At 42.6% G+C, this 14,254-nt stretch overlaps 1 protein-coding gene across 1 annotated transcript in view; it reads right to left on the reverse strand.

Annotated features, from left to right (window-relative positions):
* Nucleotides 1–14,254, reverse strand: part of LOC111973027 (syntaxin-binding protein 5-like) — a 171,037-nt gene that overhangs the window by 85,685 nt on the left and 71,098 nt on the right. The window contains exon 4 of the mRNA XM_070446444.1: nt 4,862–4,872. Within this exon, the coding sequence (XP_070302545.1) occupies nt 4,862–4,872 (11 nt within the window). The remainder of the gene's footprint in view (nt 1–4,861; nt 4,873–14,254) is intronic.

Raw genomic sequence — 14,254 nt, forward strand, 5'->3', positions numbered from 1 at the left:
CCAGACAAACTAAACAACTTCTTTGCTCTTTTTGAGGACAATACAGTGCCACCGACACGACCCGCTACCAAGACCTGCGGGCTCTCCTTCACTGCAGCCAATGTGAGTAAAATATTTAAACGTGTTAACCCTTGCAAGGCTGCCGGCCCAGACGGCATCCCAAGCCGCGTCCTCAGAGCATGCGCAGACCAGCTGGCTGGTGTGTTTACGGACATATTCAATCAATCCCTATCCCAGTCTGCTGTTCCCACATGCTTCAAGAGGGTCACCATTGTTCCTGTTCCCCAAGGAAGCTAAGGTAACTGAGCTAAATGACTCTCGCCACGTAGCACTCACTTCCGTCATCATGAAGTGCTTTGAGAGACTAGTCAAGGATCATATCACCTCCACCCTACCTGACACCCTAGACCCACTCCAATTTGCTTACCGCCCCAATAGGTCCACAGACGACGCAATCGCAATCACACTGCACACTGCCCTAACCTATCTGGACAAGTGGAATACCTATGTAAGAATGCTGTTTATCGACTACAGCTCAGCATTTAACACCATAGTACCCTCCAAACTCGTCATTAAGCTCGCAACCCTGGGTCTCGACCCCGCCCTGTGCAACGACCCCGCCCTCTGCTAACCATGTGTATGTGACCAATACAATTTGATTTGATTTGATTTGTAGTTAGAGATGAGAAGATACCATCTGAATGACTGGAAATGTGTCTCCGGTAAGAATGACACTGGGACAATTCATCATTACTACGTTTGGGTAGTGCAAACCAGCCAACAAAATGAATACACGCATAACTGTTCTGCGGGTAATTTAGCATGCCATCATGATTTGAAATCAGTACCGTATACAGGAACAACCAGTTCAATTTATTGATGTTGCTAGAGATGAATGTGACAGAAGAATAGAAACAAAATAGATGAATCGTTGTAATGCACCAGTCTGTTGGTAGCTCTGCCAGCGTATGAATCAGCTAGATGTTGTAATGCGTCCTGGTACCAGTCTGTTGGTAGCTCTGCCAACCTATGAAATCAGCTAGATGTTGTAATGCGTCCTGGTCCAGTCTGGTTTGGTGCTCTGCCAGCCTATGAAATCAGCTAGATGTTGTAATGCGTCCTGGTACCAGTCTGTTGGAAGCTCTGCCAGCCTATGAAATCAGCTAGATGTTGTAAATGCGTCCTGGTACCATCTGTTTGGTAGCTCTGCCAGCCGTATGAATCAGCTAGATGTTGTAATGCGTCCTGGTACCAGTCTGTTGGTAGCTCTGCCAGCTATGAAATCAGCTAGATGTTGTAATGCGTCCTGGTACCAGTCTGTTGGAAGCTCTGCCAGCCTATGAAATCAGCTAGATGTTGTAATGCGTCCTGGTACAGTCTGTTGGTAGCTCTGCCAGCCTATGAAATCAGCTAGATGTTGTATGCGTCCTGGTACCAGTCTGTTGGTAGCTCTGCCAGCCTATGAAATCAGCTAGATGTTGCAATGCGTCCTGGTACCGAGTTCTGGAGTTGGTAGCTTCTCTTGCTCAGCTATTGAAATCAGCTTAGATGTTTGTAATGCGTCTGGTACCAGTCTGTTTGGGTAAGCTCTGCCAGCCTATTGAAATCAGCTAGATGTTGTAATTGCGTCCTCTGGTACCAGTCTGTTGGTAGCTCTGCCAGCCTATGAAATCAGCTAGATGTTGTGTAATGCGTACAGGACCGCCTTCACAACATCTAGCTGATTCTCCATTGGTAGCGCCCTGGCGACTCATACGAGAGCTTCCAACCAACTAGCGTGTTTATCGGGACAGGCATCTGGCCAGTCAGCTTATGAAACTCAAGCTAGTTACTTTGTTGGGACTTTATTCGAAGATAGGCTGGTACTCCGACGTCGCTGTGTGCTTGTAACCATAGACGACGGGCCAGCCTACTCGAAGATATGGCAGTGGTCGACCATGTTAGATAGGAACGTCATGCTAGTACTCGAGTACCATAAGTTGCTCGATTTCCTGTATTGAGTGCATGGGCTAAGCTACTCTCAGAGAGCAGCCAGCCCTATTGAAATCAGGCTATAGCACTGTTTGTAATGCGAGGACGCATTCCATATCCTGGTACCACATTAGCTGATTTCAAGAGGGCTTGGTCAGAGCTTCTCATACTAGGAGCATGGAGACTCTGAGCGAGCACGCCCTAAATATGACATGTCGAGCCATTTAATGTTGAATCGTCCTGCGATCTAAAGCGCTGAAGTTCTGATTTGAGTTAGGCTGGGTCATGCTGCAAGCTACCTATGCCAATCAACAGGACTTTAGATGGTATGTAAATCGACGTCCTGGTACTAGTCGTTGAGGTAAGACGTCATTACAAGAGCATCCTAGCGTCGATCTATCATAAAGTGCCTAGGCTAGAGCTGTAGTGGCTACTCCAACAGATCGCTGCGTGAGACAGGGACCTGGACGCCAGTAATGTCTTTTGGGTAGCATTCTGCCCAAGACCTATAGAAATCAGTCTTAGATGTTGTAATCGGTCCTGGTACCTTAGCCTCGTTTTCATAGAGGCTGGCTGTGCAGAGGGTTGCCATAGGCAGACTCTGCGTAGCCCATGCTTAGGTGACGAATCATCAGCTTAGATGTTGTAATGCGTCACTGGATCACCAACATTAGCTGATTTAGTCATGTTTGGAAACGTGCTTGGGGCCACCTAGATGAAAAGTCCTGACAGCTATACCGAATGGCTAGATGCTAAGGGTGACGCTCTGGTACCAGGACGCAGTTACTGTTGGTGCAAGACATCCTATGCTGGTGGGGCCCAACACTAATAATGCGCCTAGAAATTCAGTCTAAATGTAGGTGTTCATGTGCAATGCGTCACGTGGCTGGTGTACCAGCTAACACCACGACTGGGTACTCAGGACGCATCTCACATGTTAACGATCTGTAGCCGCGTCTCTCCTCTTCGTGATGTTTCATTGGCGCTAGGGCAGAGCTTTTATGAAATGAGAACAGACTGGTACCCATGAGATGACGTTTGCATTTCAACATCCTAGGCTGATTGTATGTCCGTGTGGGGTACCAGCAGCTCAAAAGACTTAGGGTTACAGGCCTGCATGTGACATCGCAGCTAGTTCTGCACCATGATACCTTACATAGGATAGGCAGAGCTACCACAGACTGGTACATAGATGTGTTGTAATGCGTCCTGGGTACGCGGGAGCTCGCTCGTATGGTTTAAGCCTGATCTGGCACCTATTCTGAGACATTGGTCAGCTTAGCACTGATTACGGTGTCATGGTGCAGGAGAGGTCCTTGGTACCGCACTGTTCGGTACGCTCTGGCACGTATCCTGATCTTATTAGTTCTCATTTCGTTCTTTGTCACGCATGCTTTCGTTACGCCATTGCACACTGTCCTGTGTGGACACCAGTGCTGTTGTGAGCTTTCTGCATCGCTCTCGAGTTGAAATCAAGCATTGTCGCTAGAATTCGTATGCGTCCTGGTACCAGTCTGTTGGTAGCTTCGTGCCAGCCTATGATAGTCTCGAGCTAGATTGTTGTAATGCGTCCTCTGACTGACCAGTCTGTTGGAGCTTGCCTGCAGCCTATTGAAATACTAGATGTTGTAATGCTGCCTCGTGTACCAGTGTCTGTTGGTAGCTTGCCAGCCTATGAAATCAGCTAGATGTTGTAATGCGTCCTGGTACCAGTCTGTTGGTAGTCTGCCAGCCTATGAATCAGCTAGATGTTGTAATGCGTCCTGGTACCAGTCTGTTGGAGCTCTGCCAGCCTATGAAATCAGCTAGATGTTGTAATGCGTCCTGGTACCAGTCTGTTGGAAGCTCTGCCGCCTATGAAATCAGCTAGATGTTGTAATGCGTCCTGGTACCAGTCTGTTGGTAGCTCTGCCAGCCTATGAAATCAGCTAGATGTTGTAATGCGTCCTGGTACCAGTCTGTTGGAAGCTCTGCCAGCCTATGAAATCAGCTAGATGTTGTAATGCGTCCTGGTACCAGTCTGTTGGTAGTCTCTGCCAGCCTATGAAATCAGCTAGATGTTGTATGCGTCCTGGTACCAGTCTGTTGGACCTCTGCCAGCCTATGAAATCAGCTAGATTGTTAATGCGTCCTGGTACAGTCTGTTGGTAGCTCTGCCAGCCTATGAAATCAGCTAGATGTTGTAATGCGTCCTGGTACCAGTCTGTTGGTAGCTCTGCCAGCCTATGAAATCAGCTAGATGTTGTAATGCGTCCTGGTACCAGTCTGTTGGTAGCTCTGCCAGCCTTGAAATCAGCTAGATGTTGTAATGCGTCCTGGTACCAGTCTGTTGGAACCTCTGCCAGCTAGAAATCAGCTAGATGTTGTAATGCGTCCTGGTACCAGTCTGTTGGACTCTGCCAGCCTATGATCAGCTAGATGTTGTAATGCGTCCTGGTAGCCAAGTCTTGTTGGTAGCTCTGCCAGCCTATGAAATCAGCTAGATGTTGTAATGCGTCCTGGTACCAGTCTGTTGGTAGCTCTGCCAACCTATGAAATAAGTAGCTCCATAGGAGAATAACTTCAATCTTTTCTAATTATTAGCTTTGGTCGAACAGAGCGAAGATGATTTTCTCCATGCTGCAAACCATTCTGCAGCCTTGCGAAGCACATGTGCATCTAGTACGGAAAATACCGGCTAGACATCTTGCTAAAACAACATACGGCAAAACGCATGTGCATCTGGTGGACACATGGCATTAGTTCGGTCTGTTTGGACTGGTGTGAACACTCTATCCACACTTGGGAGCACACTAAACAATGCACCATGGTTTGCTCAAAAAGGGTGGTCTCGCATAACACATACATTAATATACACAGAACACACTTCCTTGATCACATTCAAACACACCCATACAACACCTGCACACAAACAAAATTCACATTCATTCACAAAGACTTGTATTTGAATTCATTCCATAATGCAGTTCGCTGCAGGAGACAATGCAGTCCGGACCAAACACAGGAAAAGAACCAGTCGCACAGTATTATTGGTTGTTTGACTGCGAACATTTGATGAACTGCGGCACACAGCATCATAACTTAATATCTCTGAAACATTAGTTGAGTAGCAGCATCGCATTTATGAGCTCATCCGATGCAGATTAGGGGAGACTGGGGCTATACTGGGATATAGGTTACTGAACATAGCCTATTCACGTCACAGTTATAGCGGATATTGCGCGGTTTCCTCACGCATGTTGTTGGAAGACCAAAGCGAAAATAATATGAAGATTGGAACACACAAGTGATGCTTCATGATAATCATAGATGATTTAACATGAGCATTTTTGTCTAATAAACAAATTACTTGCATGGACGCGTGGTTTTGTTTTAGTTATTTTGACATTTGGTCATGTGAAAGCAATATGACCAAATAAAAACAATACAATGTAACTAATAATCAAACTCTGATTCGAACTATAGCTCAGAACTGTGTGAAAAGGAGAAGACGCTTCTCTAGGATGATCCCAACTTTAAGTGGTCACGACACATCCCAAGAATTGAGGTTGCAGGCCGAACACATTTCCTAAGCAATGATAATCTACAGTGCCAAGATGATAGATTTTTTTGATCAACTATTTAAAAACGATGAAACATGATCTGACACATTCTGAGGTTGCCAATGGTTATGTACTGTATGATGTCATTTCCTATATTTCATATATTAAAAAATATAGGAGAATCCGTTTGGAACTGGGGAATGCACATCCTAAAAATATCTCTCCTCCTTCTTTTACATAACTCAGCCCAATGTCCCTCACTTCATCTCCTCCCAGGAAAGAAGGGATGAAAAAAATGAAGAAAATAGAAATTAAATGAGAGGCAACGTGATAGCCACTTGGGAAGTGAAGTGTTTGAGTGGTCGGAGAGTGCATGTGTGTGTGTCTGTGTGTGTATATATGTGTGTGTGTGTGCATGTGTGTGGTGTGTGGGCTGCATTATTAAAAAGTATCTGGTCAATTAAGTCCTCTGTCCCCTTTCTTTTAGATGTGGGCTGTGTGGGCTGCCCTCTAATTGGTCATGCTCTCAGATCAGCTTTGAACTAACTGGCTCAGCCTACACTGAACCCAGACCAAACAAATGTGATTATCCACTCTCTACCATATACTAACCCAGTCCAATGGGATTCTAGGGAACTACAAACGCAGTGGATATTTGTGCCTCCAGTATGTCCTGTGGTTGGGGTTCTGTTTGTGGAGAGAATGTACTTGTATGACATCAGCTTCATCTTACTCAGCCTGTGATGACGATGGAGTAAAACAAATGCTTAAAAAGCCTGCATTTGCAGTCCCCCACCGCCACAATGACTAGGCAAGATTTCTTAGCTTCTCTACTTTCTTCTCCTTTACTCTTGTCTTATTTCTTTTAAATAATCTCCTCTCATCCCATCTCCTCTTCTTTCCTATCATATCATCTCCTCTTTCTCCTTTCCTTTCCTCCCCTCCCCTCTCCCTTCTTTTCCTCTCCTCTGCTCTCCTCTCCTCCCTACTCCTCAGCTCTCATCCTCCCTTCTCCTCTCCACCTCTTCTTTTCTCCAGCCAATCTCACCAACCCACTGACTCAGCCACAACGCCACTCCAACAGGACTTTCTCTCTCCTCCTCTCCAATGATCTAGTGGGATTGGATCAGTCAAGGTGATTGCTGGGAGGGCTTTCTGCAACACATCAGCTCCTTTCTGATCAGCTGTGGTGAAGGAGAGGAGACAAGGAGATTATGGAGATGACAAAGGAGATGATGAAGGAGAAGACGAAGGATATGAAGGGGGAGCGTTTGAAAGTTTCTCTAATCCTGAAGAGCAGTTAATTATAGTTTAACATTGGGTGAGGCTAAGCTGATCTTAGATCTGTGCCAACCAGAAACGTTGCTACTAGCCGGAGCGTTATTAACCGTGACTGACGTTCAGCCAAGCAGACTTCTACTGACACTTTCCTAATTTGTTTAACCCCAACTATACAGCGATCAGCAACATAAAGTAACCTCTCTTCAGTGTCACTTAGAAGTTTGATAAGTGGACTATCAAACAGTATCAAACAGGTATTTCCAAGTTTTGGTGACAGAGTGAGTATTGGGGTAAATAAGGCTTTGCTTTGGTTCGGTCTCACAGCCTGTTCTGTTCTCAAGTGTTCTAGAATGTTGTGACAGTTCTAGTGAGATCTCTGTCAGTTTGTTGACAGGAAAAATGGCCACCTTGTCTTCACTGGCCTTACACACTGAGGCTGAAGTGAGCTGTATTTAACGGAAAACACTGTTCGAGGAAACTCAGAGAGGGAGGGAGGGTACATGGAAATGAATGGTAAACTACGTGAGAGGTTGTATGTGTGGAAAGGAAGATATTTTGAGTCTCCCTTCTTCCCGTCCTCAACCTCACCCCATCCTCTCCTCAGCTCTGTGTGATATTGTCTGTTGAGTTCACTCTTGTTGCTCAGGGAGGCAGGGAGGCAGGCAGGCTGCATTCAAGAGCAGTAGCGGTGTGTAGCTAAAATCACTGGAGAAAACAAACCAGGGAAAAAAAGCCATATTACAACCTATGTGTTGTGATAATTGCGTTGTTTGCTCTATAACTCGTTAGTTCATATGCCTTGCCACGGTGATATACAGTGACGTGAAAAAGTGTCTGCCTCCTTTCTGATTTTCCATAATTTTGACAAGGAATGGAAAATCTTATGCTTCACGGAGTCGTGGCTGAACGACGACAATATCAACATACAGCTGGCTGGTTATACGATGTACTGGCAGGATAGAACAGCGGCGTCTGGTAAGACAAGTGGCGGCGGTCTATGTATTTTTGTAAACAACAGCTGGTGCACGATATCTAAGGAAGTCTCGAGCTATTGCTCGCCTGAGGTAGAGTATCTCATGATAAAGCTGAAGACCACACTACCTACTGAGAGAGTTTTCATCTGTATTCTTTGTAGCTGTTTACATATCACCACGGTCAGAGGCTGGCACAAAGACAGAATTGAATAAGCTGTAAGCAAACAAGAAAGCGTTCACCCAGAGGTGGTGGGGACTTTAACTTCTTATGGCTGAAGGGGCAGTATTGAGTAGCTTGGATGAAAGGTGCACAGAGGTGCCCAGAGTAAACCGCCTGCTCCTATGTCATAGTTGCTAATATATGCATATTATTATTAGTATTGGATAGAAACACTCTGAAGTTTCTTAAACGGTTTGAATTATGTCTGTGAGTATAACAGAACTCATATGGCAGGCAAAAACCTGAGAAGTTCCACTTTCTGTTTTGGATATTTTCTGGGGGTGCCAGATTTTCAACCAAGCTCTCATTGAAATTACAGCGAGATATGGATGAGTTTTCACTTCCTACGGCTTCCACTAGATGTCAACAGTCAATAGAACTTTGTCTGATGACTCTAATGTGAAGGGGGGCGAAGGAGACAGGAATGAGTAATCACTGCCATGAGGTGCCCACGCATTGAACTGGCGCGTTCACGTGAGAGGGAGCTCCGTTCCATCGGTCAACTGAAGTCAATGTAATTCTCCGGTTGGAACGTTACTCAAGATGTATGTTAAGAACCTTTTGTCAATAGGGGGAGCTGTTAGCACTATTTTTTTTTTACATTTCCAATTAAACTGCCTCGTACTCAATTCTTGCTCGTACAATATGCATATTATTATTACTATTGGATAGAAAACAATCTCTAGTTTCTAAAACCGTTTTGAATTATGTCTGTGGGTGGAACAGAACTCATTCTACAGCACTTTTCCTGCCAGGGAGTGAGATTTCAGAAATCTTGGCCTCTGTTCCCAGGTCAGTTTATAAGTCCCTGTGAATGCTGTGGGGCTACAAACACTGCCTACGCCTTCCTCTAGATGTCAGTAAGTGGTGACAATTTGAATGGGGTCGATTGCGCAATCTGGGACTTTTATATAAACCCAAATTGCGGAAGTACCTTTTTTTCTGCCCTGCGCTTGACGCACGATGGACGTCGGACTGGCCTCTTCCAAGCTTTGGTTTAGCAAGTTCTATATCCCCGGTCATGTTTTTATTCGTTATAGGTGTTAAAGACATCATAAGGTAGTTAATTTAAACCGACTTATAGCAGTTTATAGCAATTTATTGCGATTTTCTGGCATTTCTTTGTGACGCACTTTCAAGAGTTGGACACTTTTCCGGTACATGCCGAACGTTAGTGGCCATTTCGACAGGACAAGAGGACATCTTTCGACCAAAAGACGATTAGACCGGAGAAAGGACACATTGCCCAAGATTTCTGATGGAAGCTCAGCTAATAGTAAGAACTATTTATGCTGATAAATGTTGTTCTGTTGAAAAATGTTTAAACGCATAACGCCATTTTCTTTGGGGTAGCTTCGCTTTGGCGCACCCTGTATTGCGCAGTAAGGTTAATTTTAAAAAATGTAATTCAGCGATTGCATTAAGAACTAATTGTGTCTTTCAATTGCTGTCCACGCTGTATTTTTTAGTCAAGTTTATGATTATTTATTGATTAGACTAAGTCACTCTCCAAGATGGCGCCCAACATTTTCTGGCCAGTTTGGCTACTTTTCTCATTGTATAACCACGATTTTTGTGGCTAAATATGCACATTTTCGAACAAACTCTATATGTATGTTGTAATATGATGTTACAGGAGTGTCATCTGAAGAATTCTGAGAAGGTTAGTGAAAAAATTAATATATTTGGTGGTGATAACGTTATCGCTCTTTTTGCTTGAATCAATGCTGGGGTAATGTTTGCACGATGTGGTATGCTAATATAACGATATATTGTGTTTTCGCTGTAAAACACTTAGAAAATCTGAAATATTGTCTGGATTCACAAGATCTTGTCTTTCAATTGCTGTACGCTGTGTATTTTTAAGAAATGTTTTATGATGAGTAATTAGGTAATACACGTTGCTCTCTGTAGTATATCTAGTCGAGTTGTGATGGTGGCTGCAATGGTAAACTATGATTTATACCTGAAATATGCACATTTGTCTAACAAAACATATGCTATACAATAAATATGTTATCAGACTGTCATCTGATGAAGTTTTTTCTTGGTTAGTGGCTATTTATTTTCTTTATTTGGTCGAATTGGTGATAGCTACTGATGGAGTGAAAAAATGGTGGAGTAAGAAAATGGTGTCTTTTGCTAACGTGGTTAGCTAATAGATTTACATATTGTGTCTTCCCTGTAAAACATTTTAAAATCAGAAATGGTGGCTAGATTCACAAGAAGTGTATCTTTCATCTGGTGTCTTGGACTTGTGATTTAATGATATTTAGATGCTAGTATTTACTTGTGACGCTATGCTAGTCAGCTTTTTTACTGGTGGGGGGTGCTCCCGGATCCGGGTTTGGGAGGAACTAGAAGTTAAGAACATTCTAAAGATTGATTCAGTACATCGTTTGACATGTTTCTACTGACTGTTACGGAACTTTTGGACATTTCGTTACGTTATAGTGGACCGTGCTTTTGTGACTTTGGTTAGCGCGTTTGGTAAACAATTCGAAAGTAGCTAATTGGACATAAATAATGGACATTATCGAACAAATCAAGCATTTATTGTGGACCTGGGATTCCTAGGACTGCATTCTGATGAAGTTCATCAAAGGTAAGGAAACATTTATCATGTATTTTCTGGTTTCTGTTGAGTCCAACATGGCGGCTAATTTGGCTATTGTTCTGAGCTCCGTCTCAGATTATTGCATGGTTTATTTTTCCGTAAAGTTTTATTGAAATCTGACACAGCGGTTGCATTAACTTCTTGCAACTATAGGGGGTGCTGTTCCGCATTAGCATATTTGTGTCTCCAAATTAAACTGCCTCGTGCTAAATTCCTTGATCGTACAATATGCATATTATTGTTATTATTGGATAGAAAACACCTTCTAGTTTCTATAGAAGTTGGAATTTTGTCTCTGAGTGGTACAGAACAATTTCTACAGCACTTTTCATGACAGGTTCAGATTTCAGAAATTTTTACCTCTGATCTGGGGTCTGTTTATAAGGCCACAGTGAATGCTATGAAGAAACCGACACTGCCTACGTCTTCCTCTGGGTGTCTGTACGTCATCACGTTTTCAATGAAATCGATGGGACGTTCACAGCCATTATAAATGACAAAAATGTACAGAGACCCCCCTTTCCCAACGTGCGCCTCAAGCGTGAAGGCCATCGGACCTGCCTCGTTCCAAATCGTTTCTAACCAGCAATATTCTCCGGTCATGTTTTCAGTCGTTATAGTTGTTAAAAACATCATAATGTAGTGAATTTGAAACGTTTTTATAGCAATTTATATCCGTTTAGTGGGATTTTGAGGAATTTCTTTGTTGTGCGCTCTGAAAGTTTGGACACGTTTTAGGGTGTCGGGTCGTTGGTGGTGGACATTTCGAAGGACAGAGGACATCTTATCGACCAAAAGACAAGTTTATAACATAGAAAGGATACATTGCCCAAGAATCTGATGGAAAGAAACAGCTCAAAGTAAGCAATATTTAATATGATAAACCGTGTTTTCTGTCGAAATATTTTAAACGCATATTTCGCCATTTTGTTTGGTATAGCTTCACTTGGCCAACCCTGTATTGAAAAGTAAGGATAATTTTAAAAATGTAAATCAGCGGTTGCATTAAGAACTAATTTGTCTTTCGATTGCTGTCAACCCTGTATTTTTTTAGTCAAGTAATATGATTAGCTTTCAATTAAACTAGATCACTCTGATAGATGACGTCAGACATATTGAGGCTTGATTTCCTAGTATTTTTATGTGTAACCACGGTTTTGTATGGCTAATATGCACCTTTTCGAACAAACTGTATATGTATATTGTAAAATGAATGTTCAGGAGTGTCATCGGAAGAATTCTGAGAAGGTTAGTGAAAAAATTAATATATTTTGGCGGTGATTACGTTATAGTGCTCTTTGGCTGGAATCGATGCTCTGGTAACGTTTTCACATGTGGCATGCTAACTTATCGATTTATTGTGTTTTCGCTGTAAAACGCTTAGAAAATCTGAAATATGGTCTGAAATCACAAGAACTGGGTCTTTCCATTGCTATGCTTTGTCTATTCTTATGAAATGTTTTATGATGAGTAAATTGGTCATACACGTTGCTCTATCTAGTAATTCTAGTCAATTTGTGATGGTCGGTGCAATTGTAAACTGTGATTTCTACCTGAAATATGCACTTTTTTCTAACAAAAACTATCCTATACCATGAATATGTTATCAGACTGTGATCTGATGGTTTTTTTTATAGGTTATTGGCTATCAATATCTTAGTTGAGCCGAATTGGTGATAGCACCTGAAGGAGTAAGAAACTGATGGAGTTAGAATAGTGGTGTATTTTGCTAACGTGGTTAGCTAATAGATTTACATATTGTGTCTTCCCTGTAAAACATTTTAAAAATCTGAAATGGTGGCTTTATTCACAAGATTTGTATCTTTCATTAGGTGGCTTGGACTTGTGATTTAATGATATTTAGATGCTACTATTTAATTGTGACGCTATGCTAACGATGCTAATCAGTGTGGGGTGGGGTGGGGGGTGCTCCCGGATCCGGGGTAGAGGCTCGTTAGAGGTTAAGGAGAGGTATATCTATAATTCCATGTGTATAACTTGTAACATCTACATTTATGATGAGTATTTCTGTTGAAACGATGTGGCTATGCAAAATCACTTTATGTTTTTGGAACTAGTGAATGTAACGTGCCAATGTAAACTCAGATTTTTTGATATAAATATAAACTTTATCAAACAAAACATGCATATATTGTGTAACATGAAGTCCTATGAGTGTCATCTGATGAAGATAATCAAAGGTTAGTGATTAATTTTATCTCTATTTCTGCTTTTTGTGAAAGCTATCTTTCGCTGGAAAAATGTCTGTGCTTATTGTGGTTTTGTGGTGACCTAACATAATCGTTTGTAGTGCTTTCGCTGAAAAGCATATTTGAAATCGGACACTTTGGTGGGATTAAGTTAATAACTTCCTATGGCTGCAATCCCGTCCCTGGGATCGATATGACAGCAGCCAGTGACAGTGCAGGGCGCCAAATTCAAAAAACAGAAATCTCATAATTAAAATTACTCAGACATTCATGTGTCTTATATCATTTTAAAGGTAATCTTGTTGTTAATCCCACCAAAGTGTCCGATTTCAAATAGGCTTTTCAGCGAAAGCACTACAAACTACAATTTGATTTGATTTGATTTTAATGTTATCAACCAAAACCTAATTTTAGATAAAGGGAACCAGAGTTTGCCCCAAAAAATTACAAATTGATACTTATTTTATATATTTAATTATCAAAGTTATGCAACACCCAATTTCCCTGTGTGAAAAAGTAATTGCCCTCTTACACTCAATAACTGGTTGTGCCACCTTTAGCTGCAATAACTGCAACCAAATGCTTCTTGCAGTTATTGATCAGTCTCTCATATCACGGTGGAGGAATTTTGGCCCACTCTTGTATCCAGAACTGCTTTAACTCAGCGACATTTATGGATTTTCAAGCAGTTAACCCAAGTTTGCAAAAAAACACCTGGAACCTGCATGATCATCAAGACTCTTGGAAGAATGTTCTATGGACAGATGGGTCAAAAGTATAACTTTTTGGACAACATGGGTCCCATTACGTCTGGGAAAAACCAAACACTGCATTCCACAGTAAGAACCTTATACCAACGGTCAAGCATGGTAGTGGTAGTGTGATGGTTTTGGGATGCTTTGCTGCCTCAGGACCTGGACGACTTGCCTTAATAGAAGGAACCATGAATTTTGCTCTGTATCAGAGAATTCTACAGAAGAATGTCAGGCCATCCATATGTGAGCTGAAGCTGAAGCATAGCTGGGTCATGCAGCAAGAAAATGATCGCTGACGTGATCTTCCTGTTTGGGTTGGGTTGGCGCCCCCCCTCCCTTTGGGTTTGGTGCCGTGCGGAGATCTTTGTTGGGCTATACTCGGCCTTGTCTCAGGATGGTAAGTTTGGTGGTTGAAGATATCCCTCTAGTGGTGGGGGGCTGTGCTTAGCAAAGTGGGTGGGGTTATATCCTGCTGTTTGGCCCTGTCCGGGGGTAATCATCGGTGGGGCCACATGTCCTGAACCCTCCTGTCTCAGCCTCGCGATTTATGCTGCAGTAGTTTATGTGGTGGGGGACTAGGGTCAAAGTCTGTTTATCTTGGAGTACTTCTCCTGTCTTATCCTGTGTCCTGTGTGAATTTAAGTATGCTCTCCTTAATTCGTCTCTTTCTCTTTCTTTCTTTCT

This window comes from Salvelinus sp. IW2-2015, linkage group LG14 (assembly GCF_002910315.2).
Source record: "Salvelinus sp. IW2-2015 linkage group LG14, ASM291031v2, whole genome shotgun sequence".
NCBI lineage: Eukaryota > Metazoa > Chordata > Actinopteri > Salmoniformes > Salmonidae > Salvelinus > Salvelinus sp. IW2-2015.